Source organism: Sturnira hondurensis, unplaced genomic scaffold, assembly GCF_014824575.4.
Source record: "Sturnira hondurensis isolate 20B ecotype Veracruz unplaced genomic scaffold, ASM1482457v3 Scaffold0003693, whole genome shotgun sequence".
NCBI classification, from domain to species: Eukaryota; Metazoa; Chordata; class Mammalia; order Chiroptera; family Phyllostomidae; genus Sturnira; species Sturnira hondurensis.
In genome coordinates this window covers 9,265,579-9,283,581 of record NW_028076324.1, presented here as the reverse complement: position 1 = coordinate 9,283,581, position 18,003 = coordinate 9,265,579, and the positions used below count along the sequence as shown (strand labels likewise).

Genomic DNA, 18,003 nt, shown 5'->3' with positions numbered 1-18,003 from the left:
TTCATTGGTTGGGAATTGTTTTCTTGTTTTGTCTCTTATACCGAGATATCAGCCAGAAATTCTCTGCCTGTTCTTTTCTGTTGGACTTGTGTTATGTTAGTTAAGGTTGCTAGATTTCTTTTAGCTGGAAACTTCATTTGTAAATATTTTGGGGAACTGGACTTCTTTTTTTTTTTGGTAGATATTTTGCTTTGGCAGGCTTTTTCTCCTACAGGTAAGTTGCATTTGTGGTATATCACTGTCCATTTGGCTTTTAAATTAATGTATCCCGAGTTCCTCATTTGACATTGTTGACTGAAAATTGAGAATTGCTTCAATTTGATTCTGTGGCCTTTTATACTTCAGAAAGTCAGTTCCGTTGATTGAGGATTTACTCTTTGATGAGTTTTGCTCTCTGGGAGCAGACTAAGCTTATAATATCTAAGACCCTTGGGATGATTGTTTTTAAAAAGCCAGCAGCTTCTTTCTACTTTTGCATGTCAATGTTTGAATCTGTGGTGGCGATTCGATGTCTGTTGTACTTGCTTGTGAGAACTTCCCATTGCCTATCTAGTCCTGCCTCCCTCTGTTGACACTAGAGAGGCACATGGTCGACCAGTGCGGACGTATGTGACTGTGGAGGTTTTTTCCCCCTTCAAGCAGCAGGAGATCCCCAGATGACCCCTTACCATTCCGAAACATTGGCCTTCCGTCAGCTGGCTGAGGTTCATGGTGGTGAAGGGGCATGGCCACATCGTTCCTGGTTGGGAGCGCTTTCCCTGCTTCTAGGAGGGCGTGTGTATTATAATGCCTTCTCTTTAGTTTAACCAGCATAATACCGTCAAGACAGAGTTCTTAAGCACCTGACCAGTGGGGCTCATATATAGCCACCCTCCACATGGGGACCATATTTCTGTTTAGAAAGATGGAAGAGAATTCTAGGGATTTCACTGCCAGACAGGATCCGGCTCACCCTTAAGGCTCAGGAAAGTCCTGTCACCAGTCTCTGGAATCCCTGCCTCAGGAACACCAGGCAGCCCAGTGGCCCTGTCTTGAGGAGCCGGGTGGTCCTGATTTGGAGCTGGAGACTCCTGACTGCATTTTAAATAAGGTCGTGAATGGGTGTGGGTGGGAATAAAATCCTGTCATCTTCTCAAGAGCCCAAGGATTTAGTTCACTGAACCCCTTTCCAGTATGTCGGGGTGTTTTCTGGGCTCTCTGGATCTGAAATGGGCATTTCATGTGGAGAATGCACATGGGCTTTCGTGGTTAAAAAATAAAAATCTGCTCTTAAAAAAACAGAAGTATTATGGTTATGAATGTATAATATGTAAATGTTTTGAATATAAAACCCTTGTGAACCAGAAAATGAAATAATTTGTTGGTGTGTATGTGTGTGTGCATTTGAAATAATTAAACATTTTACAGCCGATAAAATGTATTTGACAACATCCTCCCTGATGTATGTCCTTAGTGACCATACTTAGCAATGGGTGTCGCACTTCACAGTGAGCCATCCTAGTTACGAGTGTTACTTGACCCGAGAGTGGTCACAGACGCTCCTGGAAAATTGAGCTGAGGTCAGGATGCTGAGCAGAGCCTTTGTCTCAGCACTGCGGGGTAGCCGGTGGTCTGTGTTGTGATTTTGAACTGCTTGGCACTCACATTTGATCTCAGTCTGGCCTGGTTTACACCACCTGGGGGAGTGTTGGGAGGAGAAGTGACAAGTAGGCAAAGAGCTCGGTGCTTAAGGGGAGACTTTACCGAGAGCCAACCTCTGACAGGCAGTCTGCCCTGCAGACCGTGTTTGCTTCTCACACCAGCTTTCTTTGGCCTGTGCAGCGTTTTTTTGTTTTGTTTTGTTTTTGCTTTATTGGAATTAATTGCAAGCATTTAAAGATTGGGAGACTTTACAAAACCCCAATTTCTATCATTGCTTAAAATCGGAAGATCTGGCAACCCTGGACTACATTTTAAGTTCCTGCTACGTGTGAGGCACTGGAACACGTCAGTTCTTGTTTAGTTATCATACCATCCCAAGAAGTAAGGTGCATTCATTTTACAGGTGAGCAAACTGAGGCTAGGGAAGAATACTCGACTCATCCAGGGTCCCTGGTGAGCAGAGCTGGGATTGGAAGTCAGGTGGTCTGGCTGCCTACCCCACGGCCCATCCCACTGGCCATAGCTCTCCACTCAGTTCCTAAGCTTCAGTCCCTTCTGAACTCCAAGTCTGTCCTCGTGCAAAATGCTCACTCTCATCCTCAACCTTTCTCCATCTTCTTGCTCTTAAGAGAGTGTCTCATTTATATCCACAGGATTTTAGTCTGTAGAGGTGCCTAAATGATGACACAGAGAAGTCAACGCCTTTGAAAGAATTGATTACATTTCCTGAGAGAGGAGGACATGTGTCTTCATACAAGGCTAGGCCGCATAAAGTTTGCCCTTTAACCTCAATGATTTTTAAAAATCTTTTTTTTTAAACGTAAATTTTTAAAAAGATTTTATTTATTTGTCTTTAGAGGGGAAGGGAAGGAGAGAGGGAGAGAAACATCAATGTATGGTTGTCTCTTATGGTTCCCTCCCTGCTGGGAACTGGCCTGCAACACAGGCATGTGCCCTGACTGGGAATCGAACTGCGATCCTTTGGTTTGCAGGCCCGCGCTCAATCCACTGAGCTACGCCAGCCAGAGTGATTTTTAAAAATCTTTACCTGGGGATATGATTTATTGGTTTTAGAGGAAGGGGGAGAGAGAAACATCGATCAGCTGCTTCCCATATGCGCCCTTGTCAGGGACCGAACTCAAAACGTAGATATGTGCCCTGACCAGGAATTGAACCTGCAGCCTTTCGGTGTAAGAGACAATACTCTAACCAACTGATTTATCTTCAGGGCGTTTAACTTAAATGATTTCTTTTTGATGCCCCCATTCCAGCAGGGATTCTTAACTTGGGGCCTGTGAAGCCCCAGGGAATTACAGGCAAAACTGTCTGCAGGAATAAAGAGAGCGCAGGGAGTCAACAGCTTTCCTCTGATAGTTAAAAGGACTCAGAAAAAGCTATTAGAAATTGAGAAAAGGCAAAGTAACCAGTGACCTCCCACCACAGGGAGGCCAAGAAGTGTGTGAGGTGCTCTCCCTTCAGACCTGGGGCAGGAGCCTGGTCTGCTGCCAATTCGGCTGCTTCCCTCCCACCCCCATTCTGGACTCTAATCCCAGATCCCCAGCCGCAGGGACCCCAACTATCTCCGTGTGGATCTGAGTTCCTCAGCAGCTGCACTGCTGACTTGCGGGCGGAGTCACTGTCTGAGGTGAGCCCCTCCTGAGCACTCTGTGGTATTGAGCAGCATTCCTGGCCCCACCCACTGAATACCAGGAGTACCCCACCACCGCTGTGACAACCACAGATGTCCCCAGACAGACACTGCCCAGTGTCCCCTGGGGCAGAACCCCCCTGGGGAGAACCCCTGCTCTAGACTATCTAGGTTGTGACAACTATGTGGGCAATGCCTGCAGAAAATCTTTCCCATGAGCCATTTTTGGGTAGCTCAGCTCCTAAAACCAGGATATGGTGGGTTGATAAAGGACAGACTCCAGATGTCTGACCTTTACTCCTTATTTCCATACCCTTCCACTGAAATCTTGCAGCTCCTCCCATCTAAAAATGAAATCTATTTCTCTGGCCCTTGAACTGGCCCTTGGACCTTGCCTTGGCCACTGGACTGCAGTGGAACTGATTCTGCCATACACTGAAGGTTTGCGTCTCCCCCAAAATTCGTATGTTGAAACGTAATCCCAAAGCAGTGGTATTGTAAGAGGTGGAAACTTGGGAGGTAATTAGGTCATAAGGGTGGAGTCCCCATGAATGGGATTAGTGCCTTTATAAGGGAGACTCCAGGGGGCTTCCTTGCCCCTTCAGGCAGACAAGGATACCGCTGGAGAAGACGAAGTACGTGGCCAAATTTTGCCAAGCCATGTTTAAAAACCATTTCTCCCTTCATCTCTTCCATCTGGACTCCTTCATGCCAAGCTCTCTCTTGAGAATGGGCATGAGACTCAGTACATGCACTCCCTCAGTTCGAGGGACACTCCACATTCCACTACCTCGGAGAGCTTGTTTAGCTCAATAGAAGTGAGGAACACTCTCCTCCCAGACCACAAACAGCTGTGTGTTGGTGGCTTTGTGGGGTCATGAGCAATTAGGGTAAGGTGAGCCTAAGTGCTCCTTTTCTGGGTCATGACCACCACTTCGATCATTGTTATCGAACATTCACGACAGTTGACTGCTCTGCACAGCTCTAGACTGCAGGGAGCCAGCTTTGGCCAGACTCTGCAGCAGATGTGATGTCTCATGTTCTCTCGTGTCTGCCATTTCGTTTGAGGCCCCTGCGCGTCTCATGTCTGCTAGCAGTTCTTGCCCTCAGCTTCTGCCCTCAACAGCCATTATATGTATTGGTTAGCATGGGTTTTCATGACTAAATATCACAGTCTGGGTGGCTTAAACAACAAATTTATTTTTCCCAGTTATGGGAGAAATAAATTTCTCCCAGCCTCCTTGATCTGGAGGCTGGAAGCCCAAGATCAAGGTTCAAGGCTCTGGCAGGGTTGGTTTTTCTTGTGGCCTCTCTCCTTGACTTGCAGATGGGTGCCTTCTCCCTATGTCCTCATGTGGTCTTCCCACTGTGTGCACCTCCAAAGATGCCCATCCTATAGGATACGGACCCCACCCCATGACCTCGTTTAACTATGCCTCTTTAAAGCTCCCATCTCCAAATACGTTGGGAATAGGGCTTCAGTGAATTGAGGGTGGCACAACTTAGTCCATAGCCCCATCTTAGCATCCTAAAACAGCTCAGAACTTGCCAAGGGTCTTCTTGGTGACTCGCTGTTGCTACTAGATAAAACCTGATTCAGCCTAGCATCTGAGAGCCCCAAGCCCACCCTCTGCCTTTTTGTTATCCCACTCATCCTCTGTCCCCCAGCACACAGGGCAGTTTCCCTGCCTGCCTCGTGCCTTTCTCCCACCCCAGTGTCTGTGCCAGGCCCTTTCCTCTGCTTGGTTTGAGCCCTAACCCTTTGGAGTCTCAGTCATCCTCAGCCTCAGGGACAGGGGTCCCCCGCTGTTACCTGCTGGGCTGTCAGTGCATCCATTCTTCCACCAGGTGGCATATCTCACTGTTTGCAGTGGAGAGGTGCTCCAGGGGTGAACTACAGTGAGGTCAAGGGCATTTCCCTATCTCACACTGAATTGAAAACTGATGTTGACTGTGACCCTGTACTCCTCACAGCCTCTGCTCATAGCTGTGACTTTTCATAAAACCAGTAGGGGCCATTACTACAGGAAGTTTTGGTAGAGCCAAGCAGTCAAGATATGTGACTTCACTGAGGACCAGACCTTCAGAGTTCAAGGAGGCCTTCCAGCTATTTGACCAAACCGGAGAGGACAAGATCCTGTACAGCCAGTGTGGAGATGTGGTCAGATCCCTGGGTCAGAACCCCACCCACACTGAGGTGCTCAAAAGTCCTGGGGAACCCCAAGAGTGATGAGATGAATGTGAAGGTGGGCACTTTGAGCATTCCTGCCCATGCTGCAGACCGACCAAGAGCAAGGACAGGGCACCTGTGAGGAGTGTGTCAAAGGTCTTAGGGTGGTATTTGACAAGGAAGGGAACACCTCCATCATGGGTGCTGACATCTAACATGTTCCATCACACTGGCTGAGAACATGACAGGAAGAAGCAGAGGTGCTGGGGGCAGAGTACAAATCCAGCAATGGTTGTATCAGCTCCGAAGAGCTCATCTGCACGGTTCCGAATGGCTGGACATTGCCCCCAGTGTGCCCCTTGCCCTGTGCCTTCCCCAGTGGGAGATTGCACGTCGCCCTGCGGGCTTCCTAGGTCTTTTGTCACAGCACTTTCCCCAGCTTGTATCTCTTGAATGATGTTTGCCATCAGCATTCACCAAATCAGCTTGTCCTCTGTGCCCTAAACAAATAAACACCAGTAGGCGTCATCCTGCAGGCATGCAGAACACCCAAGATGCTACACCGCAGCATCGGAATTATGTCAGAGCATAGCGGCTTGGATGCCTAGCCATCTGCATCTCCTTCCATCCCTCGCTCTAATCTAGCTCAGTGGTCTTCAAACTTCAGGGTCATGTACCACAAAAACATATCCTTTTACATTTACACTTGGAAACGTGCTGTCAGGCAGCTCACAGTGTCCTTGTGATCCTTCCGGATTAGGATCTGGACCAAGCATAAACCATCCTGTGATGCTGCCCAGCTGGTGTCCTGGGACTGAGCTTGTCCTACAGTAGCCTTTTCAAATGGACAGTGGGGACATCTGTGGGGATGCCCCTGGTATCGAGTGGGTAGAGGCCACTGGCGCTGCTCAACACTCCACAGTGCCCAGGATGGCTCCACCGCAGAGATTGATCTGGCCCAATGGCAGCAGTGCCTAGATCAAGAAACCCTGCCCCTGCCCTAGACTAAATACACCATGTGTGTGTGTGTACATGTACACATACATGTTCTTTCTGGTGTGGAACAAGGTCATTAACCATCCACCTCCATGGGTTTTCTCAAGTGGGGCCCTGCTCCAGGTGAAGACAATGCTTTTGACCTGAGGCAGGTCACCGTGGGAGCAAGGTGGGGAAAGCTCCATAGGCTGCCTCTACTTCCTCAGAGCCCTCATTGGCTGAAGGACAAGACACCCTTCCACCCCAAGAGATACTTGCTTCTGCGCCCTCAGTGGACACCACTGTGGGCCAGGGCTTCAGGAATAGATGGGAAACCCTGCTGGAGGTAGAGGCCGTCAGCATGGGAGGAAGCCGGGGCAGAAGGGAGCCTCCACGGAGCTAGCTACTCAGCGTCGCTGGCAGTTCTGGTGGCTCATGCAGCAGCAGCAGCAGGTCTCAGTCCAGAGAGCCCCAGGTCTGTGCTCACCCTTGGACTGAGTGCCCCTACCCTTGCAGCTTGGGCAGACTAGACTCCTTTGCTGAGCCTTCCAGTGGCTGTAGTGGCATGCCTTTGGTGTCTGCCCAGTGTCCATCCCTTCCCTTGCCAATTTGGGTTGGGTTCACACTTCTGTGTGATTTAGGAGAGGATGGTCCCAGCTCCCAGGTAAATGCAGAGGGATCTAAGCCATCCGGCTTAGCCCCATTCCTCTCATCTGTGCCCATTTGGAGCGGGTGGTGTGGGACCGAGGCTGGACAAGAAGCCCCGAGGGGAAGCTGGCACGAGAAGGCACATGTAGAACTTACACGGAACATACCTCGCAGTATGGCTTTAACACTGGAATGTTGGAAATAACATGCAGTGGTTTAAAAATAAGTCCACAAATTCTTTTTTCTCTTCAATTAGTAGTAATCACACCTCAGATAAACCTCATTGGCTGCAATACTGCCATTGCACAAAGCTCATGCAAATTCTTTGACGCTCCTCCCTTTAAAAGGTGGGGCCTAATCCTCTCCTCTTGAGTGTAGGTTGGATTTAGTGATTCACTTGTAATGGGATGTGGCAGAATTTATGCCATGTGATGCCTGAGGCTGGGTCATATCAAGGACAGCTTCTCCCTGATGTGCTCTTGCTTGGGAAGGAACATCTTGGAAGTGCTTCCCACCCCACCCAGTTGAGATTTCAGGTGACGGAGCCCACCAACAGCTTGATTGCAGCCTCTTAAAGATCCTGAGGCAGAGCCCAACCACAGCAGTCCTGAATTCCTGACTTCCAGAAATGGAAACTGTGGAGATGAGAAATGGTTATTGTTGTCTGAAGCCTTTTCATTGAGGATGATTTTTTAAAAGATTTTATTTATTTTTTACAGAGAGGGAGAAAGAGAGGGAGAGAAGCATCAATGTGTGGGAGAAATATTGATCGATTACCTCTTGCACACCCCCAACCAAGGACCTGGCCTGCGACCCAGGCATGTGCGCTGACTGGGAACCAAACTGGTGACCTTTTGGTTCGCAGACTGTGCTCAATCCACTGAGCTAAGGCGAGGATATTTTTTTTAGTTCTTACCTGAGGACTAGATGTTCATTGATTTTTTAGAAGAAGGGAGAGATGGCAGTGGGGGAGAGGTAGAAAAGCAGAGAGGGAGAGAGAAGGGGAAAGGGAGGGGGAGAGAAAAACATTTATCAGTTGCCTCCTGTGTGCACCTCAACCAGGGACCAAACCCAAAACCTAGGTATGTGAGCAGACCCAGTTTCTCTCTGACTAGGAATCGAACCCCCAACATTTTTGGTGTATGGTGTGATGCTCCAGTCAGCTGACCCACCTGGCCAGAGTTGGGGGTAGTTTACTAATATATAAATGTCTACCATTAGGAACCTAGGCCAGTGAATTGTGATACATTCAAGCAAATAAATAATCAGCCTTTAAGTTTGGGAGGCTCAGGGTAAAAGTACAAATGGAAGCCTATATACTATATTTCTAAATATTTTAACATTATAAATTAAGATGGCAAAAAGTTAAATACAGTACAGTAGCCCCCTTATTTGTAAGGGATATGTTTCAGAATTTTCTTACATGACCCTTATCAGTATTGGGCTAACATCTTTGATGGTGCCCTTCCCAACAAATGGGCTTTTACTTATTTTTTAATTTTATTATTATTTTTTATATCCCACTTCCCCCTTAAATGGGCTTTTAAATGTGAGGCCCACCTACTGGTGGCTGACAACACTTGGCAGAGCCTGGGGCACTGGGGTCGGAAAGATGGGGGTTCAAATCAAGCACCTGACATGTGTCAGTGACCCTCAGATGGTCTCCTCAGCTAGACAACGTGGACAGACGGGCAGACGAAACGGATGGACGTGTGGCGCTGGCACCTCTGCAGGTGGTAAGGCATGAAGGGGATGCTGTGGGCAAAGCCTCAGAGCCGCGCTCCCCGCAGAGCAGGGCGTCAGTGCAGGCTCATTGCCGTTCGTGAAGTTTTTAGTTTAGTGGTAACCAGTCTTCCGTATTTTAACAACCGGGTGGATCCACTTGTCCTTTGGTTTAAAAATACCACTAAAGTTCAACTTTTTTTGTGGAATCTTGATGTTGGAAAAAAGACTACAACTTAGGTGAATGAGCTGAGAAGTCTTCAGATGATCCAGGCCTGACTTCACCACGTACCACGCCTCAGTTTCCTCTATGTAACATGGGGCAACGATGGTCCCTACCTCACAGGGTTGTTGGGGCATTGCGTTTGTTCCTGAAGAGCACTTAGAACTCATCATCAAAAGGTACCATGTGGACGCAGGCACCTGAAGCCCCTGGTCCAGTGGTTTATGCGCCCAACTCAACTTCTGCATAGAGCTCCATCTGACGCAGCGGGGCTTTTGTGTGTGTTGTGCTTCTAGTGCTCAGCCTCCCATGGCTTTTCCCCTCCCTGCCTCTGGAGCCAACTTCACCTCCCGCCCCATGCCTGGAATGGGCCCTGCCGTGACCCTGCCATTTACTTCCACGGCCACCTGGCCACCCGGGTCTGGCAGCCCAGCAGGATATGGCGGGTACCAGCCCCACTCCATCCAGGACTTTGACTACAGCAGCCGACTCCCGGAGACCACCCCCGCACTCACCACTGCTTCCTCCTGCCAGGTATCTGCCCACCTTTCTCTGCCCATCTATCTCGCACCTGTCCCTCTTCGAAAACATGGATGGCATTGAATGGAAGAGTGATGTGGGCAGCCTGTACTAGCAGACAGTCCAGGATACACCTTCACCCTCCTTATGCCCCTGTCCCTAGAGGTGATTGGGGATGGGCTTCTCCTTCCTGGGCCCTTCTATTGTGGATGATGCCACTTTCCCCACCTCGGAGCTCTAGGTCATAGATCTGGCCGCTGCATTTCCACTTGGAGTTGCCAAAGCCCCCCAGGCTGCACGTGGTCCATCCCCCAACTCTCCAGCCTCTGCCACCCACAAATTGTCCTTGGTTGGGTCAGTCCTGTGACACCACAGGCCACCTGGGTAGCCAAGCTTCACACTTCTGCTCTGTTCCCTTCCTCCCTCTCTCCCTCTCTTGCCATTGTTTCTCCAAGGCCTTGGACTTCTCCCTCCATACTTCTCCCATGCTTCTGCCTCCTCCCAAAGCCTTGTGTTTCTGTCCTCGCCTCCACGTAGTCCCTGATCTACCAGCAGCCCAAACCCTACTGTGAGCCAAAATCCAGCTGTACTCCCTGCCGCCCTTGGCACAGCACCCAGATCCTTGAGAGCCCCCTGCCCGTGTATGGGGCTACTGAGGACACACCTCACCCTTCCTCTGTGCTTGCTCTCTGTGTCTCTCCTGCGGAAACCCTCCCATAGGACAGTTATGGCTACGAACCACTGACGGCCGTCAGCAGCTATGAGAACAAACAGCATCAGCTGCCTGCAGTGGGCCAACCTCAGCTCCCCACCAGGGCTTTGCTCTGCCAGCCAGGTGGGTCTCTGCAGGGTCTGCAGGTGGGAGTAAGGGCACGGAGTCACCCCATTAAAGTCGCACTTGAACACTCCAGATTCATAGGAGAGCCTGGAGTAATGTGGCTGTCAGGGCTATCTTTTCAATGAGGGGCCTGTGTGTGAGAGAGAGAGAAAGGTAAAAATGAAGCTAACAGTTTTCCAAGGAAGCCTTCCCAGGGTGGGAGGGCATTAAGTGCTACTGAGGATTTGTGTCTTAGAAGTAGAAGGGAGAAGGAACACACTGAGTATATACCCGTTACACTCATGACACAGAGGAAGAGGCGTTTGGAAAGGAGTGGTGGGCACAGGTCACAAATGACTCCCAGCCAGATCAGAGCTCAGGATCGGAGGCCTGTGGGGTTCCAGCCTTTGGGGCTGGGGGTGGTCCGTGGCCAACTGCGCTTTGAGCTCATCTGCAAGTGGGGTCCTGTGTTTGCTCTGGCAGCTGGGGAGGCTGGTTCCAATGGGAATAGGGAGTGTGGCTCTCGCTCTGTGCTCCCAGGGGACAGGTGAAGTGTGACTTCAGAGGGACTGTGTTTGCTCTCCAGAGGCCAAAGGAGCTTACTGTCAGTCTAGCAGTGGATACAACCAAACGCAGCCCCTACAACCGGCGCCCACCACTAAGGCAGCACAGCCAGCCAGCGTCCCATCCTCCAGTTACACCTACTCTCCAGCGTCCAGCATCCAGCAGGCCTCAGTATTCATGTCCACTCTGCCTTCCTACACCTCGTCCTCATCCTCCTACAGCTTCGCCTCCACCCCGTACACAGGTGAGGCAGTGGTTTCCCTGAGCGTGAATGCACGTGAAGCCTGTTACTCTGTTTGCAGCCAAAATAAGTATTGCCCTCAAGACCAACCCATTTCCCTCTCATTCTTCTCTCTGCTTCTTAGGACCAAGCTATCCGGGCTGTTACACATCGGTGTACCCAGCAGCTGGTCCTTACCATCTTCCACCCCCAAAGCCTGAGGACTTGTCCCCATGGGGTGCCTCAGGGAACAGCTCCAGTGCCAGTTCTGGCAGCTTCACCAAGAAGCCACAGGTTCCCACCGGGCTGCTGAAACCCAAAGACAGGCCCAGGCAGCCCCCGCTTCACTACTGCGACCTCTGCAAGATCAGCTGTGCTGGTGCCCAGGTCAGCACCCCACACGCAATGCCTGGCAGGCTTCGCCACCTTCCTGCCCCTCCCTTGTGCCCTGTGGCCTACTAGAGGTCAGGATCATGGCCTGCCCAAAAGAAGTCAACATGTTATTAAACTTGCAATGTCAAGTGTGGGTCAGAATTACCCTGTTGATTGCCCTGTTGGTGGTTGAGTGGAATAAATGAGAGCAGCATGGCACTGACTGTTGGCCACCAAAGGGTGGTCTTGAACTCCAAGGCAAGTGGGGCTTCTCTTGGTTTGGGGTAGGGGAGGCAGTCAGTGCTCTCTCCTTGTGCAGCAAGGACCTAGGCAGACACAGCTAGTTGTGGCGCGCCTCTGCTGCAGGGCTGCTTTGGCAGGGCCCCAGGGGTGACAAGGGGCACGGATGAGCATGTGTGCCGTCTCAGTGGAAGGAGTGTGGGCTCCAGAGCTGACCTCCCGGGCTCATAGCCCGGCCCTGCCACACTGTCCCCCCAGCAGGTGTCATAGCCTCTCCTGAGCCTCAGGCTCCCTGTGGGGCAGAATTTGCCTGAGCACCACACTCAGCATAGCATGTGACACGTCCTCCATGTGGCTTGGAAAGGTCAATTCTTATTATTCCCAGTTTTGCTAATATTTATTAGCATTTTTAATTAGAATTTTTATTGAGATGGTTATAGGTTCACATGTAGTAGAAACAAATAATGTAGGTTGGTCCCATGTGCCCTTCCCCCAGCTTCCCCCAGAGGTAACGGTTTGCGAATTGCAGTCAGGGTGTTGGATTGACGTGGTCTGCTCTTACTCATATACACCCTTTACTCAGACCGATTTGTACATTGGGGTGGGGGGTCAAGGGCGGTGTGCTCTGTGACTTAGGTACAATGTTCACAAGATTCCTGCCTTCCAACAAGTTTCCCTCAGACTCCTGCCCCTGCCTCCCATCTGTCCCCAGGCCCAGCCTGTGCCACCTTGTGTATTTTCCAGAGGTATTTTTATTCCATGAATGTTGACTCTCAGCATGGGCAGAGGGTGCTGTTTAGGGCCCACTTATTGTGTGTTTGCTGTTGAGTACCTCGTCTCCAGGTTCCAGGAGAGGAGTCTGGGAGGCCACCTAAGAGCTTGGTCATTTGCCAGATGCAGTCAGATATTTTAGGCTCAGTGGCACGTAACAGGTAGGTCTGTGACCCTGCAGCCTCTCTCTTGTGGAGCCCCTCAGTATTAGCAGTTTTCTAACAAGAAGTGTAGCATGTGTCCTTGCTTAGTTTCTGAGGTCAGATTCTGAAAAGTCAGAATTTTTTTCAGAGTAACCCTCAAAACCAAATGTGTGATCCTTTGAGAATGTTGGCTTAAGAAACTCATTGATTTTTAGAAAAAAAAGAAGAAAAAGGAAAAAAAAAAGAAGCCTGATGTTTTCCTCTCTTTTTTTATTTTATTTATTTCTTTATCTTTAGAGGGGATGGAGAGAGGGAGGGAAACATCAATGTATGGTTGCCTTTCGTGCGTCCCCTGCTGGGAGTTGGCCTGCAGGGAACTGGCCTGCAACCCAGGCATGTGCCCTGACTGGAATCAAACTGCAATCCTCTGGTTCGCAAGCCCGCGCTCAATCCACCACTGAGCTACACCAGCCAGGGAAGCCTGATGTTTTTCGAGTCAAGCATCTCAGTCTGTTGACCGGGTTTAAATAAAGAGGTGCCTGAGAGTGGAGGGCTGGGGCTGGTGGGCCTGTGTTTTCTGCTCAGGTTCACGCACACCCTGCTGGTGAGCTTCGGGGGACAATGTGGTGCCCATGAGCACACGCCCCCCCCTCAGGCCGCCCTCACTCTCTGCCAGCAGACCTACCGCGAGCACCTGGAAGGGCAAAAGCACAAAAAGAAGGAGGCAGCTGAGAAGATGGGCATCCAGCCCAACAGCAGCCCGTGTGGGGTGCGGGCGCAGCTGCACTGCGGCCTTTGTGACGTGTCCTGCACTGGGGCAGAGGCCTATGCCGCCCACATCCAGGGTGCCAAGCACCAGAAGGTAGGATGCCCACATGGGCTTAGGCAAGGCAGCCCTGCGAATAGCCAGGCTTCCCACACTCAGGCCCCAGAGGGGCATCCAGTGTATCAGAGGGGGCACCGGTGAGAGGAGCTTTCCCTCTAGGGCCTGTGTGTCCTTAGAAGCCAACCTTGTCCCAGTTATAAAAGTCCCGTCTGCCTTTGGACAAAAGCATGAAGCCATGCAGGGTTGTACCCAGGCCCCTGAGGAACTGTTCTTGGCATTAGGCATGTTTAGATGTTTACATGAACAAGAATTTGAACATTGATAAGATCAGGCAATATAGTCCATGTGGGGTCATGCTTTTTAAAAACCAAATTAAATAAAATTAAAATAGTAAGTTTTAACGTGGAGGATATCACGGATGGGGTATTACTGGACCCTAGTGTACATGTGGTCCTACAGAAAGTAGACATGTGTCTATGGACAAATACACACGTACGTCTTAGCAGGTGGCCTGTATCTATGAATCCATGCACACATTCTGTGTCCCCATCGGGTGGGCACCGAACTGGTGCTTGGGATGCAGAGAACATCCCTGTCTCTTAGTGCAAAGCAGTGGAGTTCGGAGGTATGCGGTCAGTGTTAGCCAGCACATGGTACTTTTGTATTAGTAGGGCCCGTGTGTGCATGTCTAGTAAGGGCCTAGAAGCCGGAGACCATGTAGGCAGGCCTTCCAGAGGCAGTGGTGCCTGAGAGAGCTTGGTTGCTGGGGAGTGGGCAGGGTCCCCAGGGCCTGGGACAAGACCACCGACTCTCACTTCCACGGGTTGCCAGCCCTCCCACACTCACCAAGGTGCTCTCCCTTCCTTATGAAGAAGGTCAGTCAGGCCTGCAGTTGATTTTGACGGGGGAACCTGGGGCCATTCCAGGTCTTCAAGCTGCATGCCAAATTGGGGAAGCCCATCCCCACCATAGAACCCGTGCCAGGGAACTCCAGCTCAGCTCCGACCACCTGCACCAGCAAGCCAGCCCCCCTCAACACTGAGAGTCCTCCTGTGACCTCAGCCAAGCCCGTGGAACCTGCTGGCTCCAGCATGCACACCCCTGGCGGACTAGAGCCGCCCAAGAGGCTGGTGGTCTCCAAGGCCACATGCACAGGTATGTGTTGACTGTGGTTCACAGCCCTCTCGCCATGCCCTAACTCAACAGACTCCAGGTTCAGAGAAGTGTTTGGCCAGTTAACTTTGTGTGTGTGTGTGTGTGTGTGTGTGTGTGTGCGTGCGTGCGTGCGTATCGTCTCAGGAGGGACTAAGCTGTGCCTGGGGCTAGGGGTGTGAAGGGAGCATGCCTTCTCTCCCATATTCCTGCCAGGCAGCAGGTGCCCCACTACCTCTGGTCCACACCTTCTAAACCTTTGACAGGAGACCATTGCCCTGAAACCTTGGTAGAACCAATGGGACAACAGCACCATTTCTTCCCATGGAGGTCGGGACAGACTGAGATGCTGTGGGTTCCCTGAAGTGCCATTGAAGGCCTGGAGAGTTTCCCAGCCTGCGTCCTCCCACACTCTGGGAGCAGACTCCTGTGCACCCTGGTGCTCGTGCGGGCTCTCACAGTTGCATGGGTCCTGGGAGGTCACGGTGGGCTCCTTGCAGCCCCATGTCTGTTCCTGCTTCCCTCGGGGTCGAGGGTGGGACACACCGGCTGGTACCTGAGGGAAGTAATGGTTGCCACATGACACATGCTGAGTGGGTCACAACCGGGGCTGGATGTCAGGCATGCACCCCACACCTACTGCACACGCGTTGCCTGGTGTGAGTCTTTACAATAGGTTTTATCATTGGTCCCAGTTTGCAGATGGGAGGACTGAGGTGAGGGGTGGGGAGGTACCTGACCTAGGCCACTCCATGAGTGGTGGGGGGCAGGGTTCAAAGCCAGGTCTCTGACCATCTCTGCTCTTCCCTCCCCTGCTTTTTGTGAGAGGGGGCTTATTTTATTTTATTTTTAGCATCAGCAGTACTATGTTTTGAATAATCACATGATACTGAAGACAAAATCATAAAGCAGTTTTTGACAATAAAGAAACAGCGCCCTCCATGGGTTTGCCCTCCAAATCCCCATGGATTTGTCCAATGGGGCTGGCCTGCCCGTGAGCCTTCGTCCAGCTGATGGCTCCCTGTCGATTAAGGAAGGGCAGCAGAGTCTGTGCTGGGGGTTTCCTCAGGTGGGGGCCTCCTCAGGTGGGGGCCTCCTCAGGTGGGGGCCTATGGCCAGGCCCTCTGTGGATGCATGCGGATTGGCACCAAGCTCTGTGTGGGTTTCTCTCAGCCATGCCCCAAACTGACTGACCGTGGTCTAGCAGGACTCTGTATCCGACTGGCTGATGTCATGCAGAGGTGAAAGGGGCTGAGGGAGAGCCGGCCACGGTTTCTGGGTGGAGTAGCTTGTGTAAGTGCTGCAGTTCTTCCAGGGCCTCCTGAGCCGAAGGCAGCAGGCTGCAGACCCACAGGGAGCAAACTGGCACACCCAAAGTCAAAGAGGTCAGGACAACCACCCACCCAAGGGGACTCTGTGGAAGCTTCTGGGAGCTGCTGTGACTTGCAACCAGTGGGCCCAGGCTACGTGGAAGAGGTAACTCCTCCGGTAACTCCACCTCCTCCTCGGGCCCTCGGTGCGTGCCCTGCTTCATCTCCAGGTTCTGGTGGGGAAGGACCTTGCCAGGGTCAAGTTTTGTGTCCTCAGTCCAGTTCTCCGTTTCACATGTACACACCCATCCCAGGCAGACCTCAGCGAGTTTTCCAGAACTTGCTGGTAGGGGCAGGTGTTGGGTTTCAGACCTTAGAAGGAAGGCCTGAAGAAGGCAAGAGGCATTTCTTGCTGAGCATCACCCCAGGGCATGTGATTCCAGGGCATTAGGAGCCAGGGTGCGCTCCTCAGGGTCATCACCCAGAGCCTGAGAGGAGGCCCTGCGGGTTTCTCTCAAACAGCCTTTTAGAACTCAAGTTCTGGAGCTTCTTCTGGCTGCTCCTTAGTCCCCAGCCTTCCGGAGTTTGTTTAAAGACTTCATGTGGCTAAAAGGAAATGTGAGCATCAGCATTTCTTTTCATTTTTATGTTTTCAACCAGTTTAGCATCTTGTTTCCTCCTGTGCAAAATACTCCACCGGATAGAACTCCTGGGCTACAGACCTGATCATTTAAGAATTAAGGCAATAAGATCCATAGAAGCTGCAGCAAAAAAAAAGAGAAGGGCACACAGTGGCCAAAAATCGAGAAGGCGAGGCGGGATCACCACAGGGCAGGGCATGGGCCAGCAGTGGCTGAGCTGGGAGGAGAGAGCTCTGGATGGTGGCAGAGGTGAGCTCAGCGTGGGAGACTCCTGAAATCCACCCTTCAGAAGAGCTCAGCTAACAGGAAGCCAGCACACTGGCCTCAGAGGCTTTGCTGTCACTCCTTTGGGCCCCCCAGGAAGGCCCAGTGCCCTTGCAGGGTGGAGGGCGGCAGCCTTCCTCAAGGGACAGCACTCACCTGGGCTTTGTGTCTTAGGTGTGTGACAGCGAAGGCAAAGTGATCCAGTTCCACTGCAAGCTCTGTGAGTGCAGCTTCAACGACCCCAACGCCAGGGACATGCATGTCAGAGGGCGGCGGCATCGGCTGCAGTACAAGGTACGCCTCGTAGGATCCCGATTAGTTCAGGGTTGGGGGGTGTGTGTGTGTGTAAGAACTTCCATGATTTCTACATCTTGCTCCATGTCTCAAAACACATTTTTCTCCCTGTGGGAGACAGAGCTTTGACAGGAGCTTCCCAACCCCTAAGCCTCTCAAGCGCATCCAGACCTGCATTTGCCACTGCCTGGAGGGCCAGGGCAGAAACCATGGGCTTGCATTTGCCAGTCGATTTTGTCTGTTGCAGATGGATGTTTAGTTGTACAACTGCACCCACCTGTTGCCAGAGGAGGTGCTCAGGTACATGGTCAGGTTGTAGATGTGTGCACAAAATAAGACTCACAGATACTGCCTCTTTCCCCAGACATTCGGTATTGTTTTGTTCACATCTGACACACGTTTTTCTTTTCTGGGGCCTCTGCTTGTGTTCCAGGCTGGCGTGTGCTAACTGAGATGGACACTGTGATTTAGATACCATACTCTGTCTGAACTGTGTCCCCATGGGGAGGCATATGAGCACCAGCATAGGACTGAGTCTGAGCTGGAGTGAGGCCGGGGCCCTGGTGCTGAGAGGTTCTGACTTGAGGGACTGCTGCTGCAGGGGGTGTTGGGCTGTCCAGGCTGAGCCATCCCTAGGGATCCCGGGGCCTCCAATGCTAAGAGCCTTCCAGCACCAGTGGGGGCTCCTTCTCCCACCCAAGGGGAGGTTTTGTGTGGCCAAGGTGCTCCGGTGGCCCTTCAACACCCTGGGCTCAACCTGAGCACACCTGTGCACATGTGTGTGTTTAAACACACCTGGCTCTGGGCCTCCAGTATGCTTGTGCAGAGCCCACATGTAACTCT

The 18,003-nt window shown here is 51.4% G+C and overlaps 1 protein-coding gene and 2 pseudogenes across 5 annotated transcripts in view; 2 read left to right on the top strand and 1 right to left on the bottom strand.

Moving 5' to 3' along the window:
* ZFR2 (zinc finger RNA binding protein 2) overlaps nt 1–18,003 on the top strand; it is a 40,627-nt gene that overhangs the window by 5,880 nt on the left and 16,744 nt on the right. For 2 of the 5 annotated variants that reach the window (XM_037042544.1, XM_037042542.1), the window contains exons 2-9: nt 9,324–9,561; nt 10,267–10,381; nt 10,950–11,171; nt 11,293–11,534; nt 13,350–13,535; nt 14,426–14,654; nt 15,958–16,127; nt 17,041–17,160. In XM_037042544.1, coding sequence (XP_036898439.1) covers nt 9,324–9,561; nt 10,267–10,381; nt 10,950–11,171; nt 11,293–11,534; nt 13,350–13,535; nt 14,426–14,654; nt 15,958–16,127; nt 17,041–17,160 — 1,522 coding nt within the window. The remainder of the gene's footprint in view (nt 1–9,323; nt 9,562–10,266; nt 10,382–10,949; nt 11,172–11,292; nt 11,535–13,349; nt 13,536–14,425; nt 14,655–15,957; nt 16,128–17,040; nt 17,161–18,003) is intronic. The other 3 variants (XM_037042547.1, XM_037042543.1, XM_037042546.1) reach the window with 3 other exon arrangements.
* LOC118984611 (myosin light polypeptide 6-like) lies at nt 2,793–5,872 on the top strand (annotated as a pseudogene).
* LOC118984655 (uncharacterized) lies at nt 7,269–7,395 on the bottom strand (annotated as a pseudogene).